At 52.3% G+C, this 4,307-nt stretch overlaps 1 protein-coding gene across 1 annotated transcript in view; it reads left to right on the top strand.

Annotated features, from left to right (window-relative positions):
* RCC2 (regulator of chromosome condensation 2) overlaps window positions 1-4,299 on the top strand; it is a 21,948-nt gene extending 17,649 nt beyond the window's left edge. Inside the window, 11 exon segments of the mRNA XM_009646548.1 lie at window positions 131-224; window positions 1,050-1,193; window positions 1,312-1,443; window positions 1,553-1,641; window positions 1,943-2,057; window positions 2,309-2,475; window positions 3,356-3,536; window positions 3,650-3,719; window positions 3,721-3,802; window positions 3,921-3,998; window positions 4,195-4,299. Of these exon segments, the coding sequence (XP_009644843.1) occupies window positions 131-224; window positions 1,050-1,193; window positions 1,312-1,443; window positions 1,553-1,641; window positions 1,943-2,057; window positions 2,309-2,475; window positions 3,356-3,536; window positions 3,650-3,719; window positions 3,721-3,802; window positions 3,921-3,998; window positions 4,195-4,299 (1,257 nt within the window).
* Window positions 4,300-4,307: the final 8 nt, after the last annotated feature.

Consider the following 4,307-nt stretch of genomic DNA (forward strand, 5'->3'; position numbering starts at 1 on the left):
CCCACACATCCCTGATGTCCCCCACATCCCCACCCCCATGTCCCTGATGTCCCCTGTGCCCCCATGTCCCTGATGTTCCCTGATGTCCCCTGTGTCTCCGGCTCGCTGACCGTCTCCCGCCTCCTTGCAGAAACTCGAGGGCTCCAAGTGCCGGGGGCAGCTCCTCATCTTCGGGGCCACCAACTGGGACTTGATCGGCCGCAAAGAAGTGCCTAAGCAGCAGGGTGAGGGGCACGGGGCCAAATGCGCTGCAGTTTGGGGCGTTTCGGGTTGAATTCAGGAATTTTTTGCTTATTTTTATGCATTTATCTCTTTTTTTTTTAAAAAGATTAATATTTTGTGTTGCTTTTTTTTTTCTTTAAACCAGTTGCATGTTATAACCTGGGGCGCGGGGTGCGCTGGGCCTCCTGCGAAGCAGGACAAATGCGCTGCTTATTTTTGATGCATTTATATTTTAATTAATTTCCCAGCTTATTTTTATGCATTTATACATCATTAATTACCGGGGGGGTACAGTCACATATTGTAATCCGGGCCAGAACCTGGGGGGCACGGGGCACCGGATCTCCTGCAAAGCAAATAAATGCATTGCTGATTTTTTACACTTTTATAATTTAATTCACTTTTTCCGCTTCTTTTTTATGCGTACATATTTAATTAATTTTTAATTAAGTCATCTTTTTGGAGGGTTTTTTTTTTTTTTGCAGTTGCGTATCGCAATCTGGGCCCGAACTCTGGGCACGCTGGATCTCCTGCGAAGCCAAAATAAATGCGCTGCTTGCTTTTTTCACCTTGATATTCAGTTTTATTCTTAATTTTTATGCATTTATATTTAATTAATTTGTTTATTAATTAATCTGGGCAGGGGTTACAGTCACACATCACAACCTGGGCCTGAACTTGGGGCGCTCTGGACCTCCTGCAAAGCCAAAATAAATGCACGGCTTGCTTTTTACGCCTTGCTATTCAGTTTTATTCTGCTTATTTTTAATGCATTTACGTTGAATTCATTTTTTAATTAATTTTTTAATTCTTTTTTTTTAATGCAGTTGCGTATCGAAATCTGGGCCAGAACTTGTGGGGGCCGCACAGGTACGGGTGTCTCTCAGGTATTCAGGTGCGGAGCGTGGTGTCGGGCCCCTGCGCTGCTCACAGCCTGCTCATCACCGCCGAGGGCAAGCTCTGGAGCTGGGGTGAGCAACGGGGGGGGCACCCCAAACACCCCCACCCCCACCCCGGGGTGCATCACTGCATGATGCCGGGAGGCTTCATCCTCCTGTTTTGCTGCAAAAACCCCTGCTTTTTGCTCAGGTCGCAATGAAAAAGGGCAGCTGGGACACGGGGACACGAAGCGGGTGGAAGCCCCGAAGCTCATCGAGGTGCTGGGGGGCGAAGCCATCGTGCTGGCAGCCTGCGGCCGCAACCACACGCTGGCTCTTACAGGTATGAGAGGGGGAGAAAAACCCCTCACATTTGGGCCAAATTGTCGGAAATCAGCCCTTTTTGCCCCGTATCGCCTGTATTTTTATTTTTATTTTTTTTTGCATTATAGAGAGCGGCTCGGTGTTCGCCTTCGGGGAGAATAAAATGGGGCAGCTGGGGCTGGGGAACCAGACGGATGCCGTGCCCAGCCCTGCGCAGGTATCGCCGCTCCTTCCTGTGCTTCCCCTCGCGGCTTTTTGGGTGGAAAAACCAGCAGATTTGGGGGGTTCTTAAAAAAAAGTCCCTAGCAGAGCCCAAACGCCTTTCGGACACAAGAGCAGCCCATGATGGATCCCCACGAGGGATTCATTTGCAACTGCGGTGGGAAAATAAAACGCAAGAATTGCAAATAAAACCCCAGATTTGAGGATTTTGGGGGGGGTCCCCCTGGGAAATGAAGTTTTTTACCTTTTTCTCCCTCTTTTTTTTATTTTCACCCCCTTCTCTGCTTCTCCTGCAGATCATGTACAACGGGCAGCCCATCACCAAACTGGCCTGCGGGGCCGAATTCAGCATGATCATGGATTGCAAAGGAAACCTCTACTCCTTTGGGTGCCCCGAGTACGGGCAGCTGGGTACGGTGCCGTTTTGGGGCGCTTTGCGAAAATTTCGAGCTATTACAGGGTTGGGGGAGGCGAAAAGCTTCCCTGCCTCAGTTTCCCCATCTGGGCAACCAAGGCATCCCTCCAGCAAAAATAGTGGGGTGGGGGCTGCAGCTGAACAGGGGGTTGCAAAGAGGAGGGGGGATTTCTGCAGCTGGTTGGGAAATAACGGGGGGCAGCAAGGGGGGCACCCACCCCATTTTCATCCCGGTGCCCATCCACAGGGCATAATTCGGATGGGAAATTCATCGCCCGGGCACAGCGGATAGAGTACGACTGCGAGCTGGTGCCGCGCCGCGTGGCCATCTTCATCGAGAAAACCAAAGATGGGCAAATCCTGCCCGTCCCCAACGTGGTGGTGCGGGACGTGGCCTGCGGGGCCAACCACACGGTACGGGTGGATGCTCGCGTTTCACCACAACTACCTGCATTAATCGGGAAAGATTTGCAGCCTGCGTTTAGGGGTAAATGCGGGAGCATGCAAGGATAAAGATTTGCAGCCTGCATTTAGAGGTAAATGCAGGAGCATGCAAGGATAAAGATTTGCAGCGTGCATTTTGGGGTAAATGTTTGCAGGAGCATGCAAGGATAAATGTTTGCAGGGTGCATTTAAGGCTAGAGAGTCGCAGCATGCATTTTAGCATAAATACTCGCAGCGTGCATGTAGGATGAAGTTTTGCAGTGAGCATTTAAGGATTGAAATTTGCAGCGTGTGGATAAGGATAAATATTTGCAGCGCGCACGTAAGGATAAAGATTTGCAGCAAGCGTGTCAGCATAGAGATTTGCAGTGTGTCTATAAGGATCAATACTGGCAGCATGGATTTTAGGATAGAGATTTGCAGCATGCATCTGAGGATAAATATTTCTGGTGTGTGTTTAAGGATACGTACTCGCAGTGTGCATTTAAGGCTAAAGATTTGCAGCCTGCATTTAAGGATAAATTCTTGCAGCCTGCATTTAAGGATAAATTCTTGCAGCATGTGTGTAAGGATAGAGATTGGCAGCGTGCATTTAAGGCTCAATATTTGCAGGGTGCATTTAAGGCTAAAGATTTGCTGGGTGCGTTTGAGGAAAGATTTGCAGGGTGCATTTCAGGATAAGTACTTGCAGCGTGCATTTGAGGACAGATTTGATTTGCAGCGTGCATTTAGCATTTGCAATATGCACTGCAATCCGTGCCATTTATTGTGGCTGCTGCGGCTTTTCCTGCACCGAGCCGGTTGGGTCTCAGCTGCTCATGGGGCGGGGGGGATATTTCTCCATCCCCAGCTCGTCCTGGACTCGCAGAAGCGCGTTTTCTCCTGGGGATTTGGGGGTTATGGGCGGCTGGGCCATGCCGAGCAGAAGGACGAGATGGTGCCTCGGCTGGTCAAGCTCTTCGACTTCCCGGGGCGCGGGGCGGCGCAGATCTACGCCGGCTACACGTGCTCCTTCGCCGTCAGCGAGACAGGTCGGGATTTTGGCATGTTAAAGCAAAGGCGCCATTATTTTTGGGGTGTTTGGGGGCTGCTCGGGGGGGGAAGGGGGTGGCTGTAGCTTGACAGGCAGTGTCGGGGTTTGCAGGCGGCTTGTTTTTTTGGGGTGCCACCAACACCTCCCGGGAGTCCACCATGTACCCCAAAGCCCTTTGCGCCCCGCTGCAGGAAGAGCAGCATCATCGTGGCAGCGGACGAGAGCACCATCAGCTGGGGTCCCTCGCCCACCTTCGGGGAACTGGTAAGAAGGATTTACCGGGGACTTCCAGTCCCCTGACACCCCAAACTCCCCCCCTGACTGGCTGCTTCCCACTCCCCCCCGTTGATTTTTCCCCCACTTCCTGGGATGCACTTGGCAGGGCTATGGGGACCACAAGCCCAAATCCTCAACGGCCGCCCAAGAGGTCAAGACCCTGGATGGGATCTACACGGAGCAGGTGAGTAGGGGTCCCCACCGGGGGAGGGCATGTGGACACCCCTACCTGAGATAAATACGGTGGCTGAGGCTGTACACAACTCATCACACCCATGGGCTGCTCAAATGTGGTCCTGGCTAAAGGGGAGGGGGGAACCAGCAGGGAGCGAGGCGTCTGGCCCCGTGCCTCAGTGTCCCCACCCTGCCCCTCCTCCCAGGTGGCCATGGGCTACGCCCACTCGCTGGTGATCGCCCGCGACGAGACTGACGCCGAAAAAGAGAAGCTCCGCAAGCTGCCCGAATACAACCCCCGTACCATCTGAGGGGCTCC

Source organism: Egretta garzetta, unplaced genomic scaffold, assembly GCF_000687185.1.
Source record: "Egretta garzetta isolate BGI_Z169 unplaced genomic scaffold, ASM68718v1 scaffold69, whole genome shotgun sequence".
Lineage (NCBI taxonomy): Eukaryota > Metazoa > Chordata > Aves > Pelecaniformes > Ardeidae > Egretta > Egretta garzetta.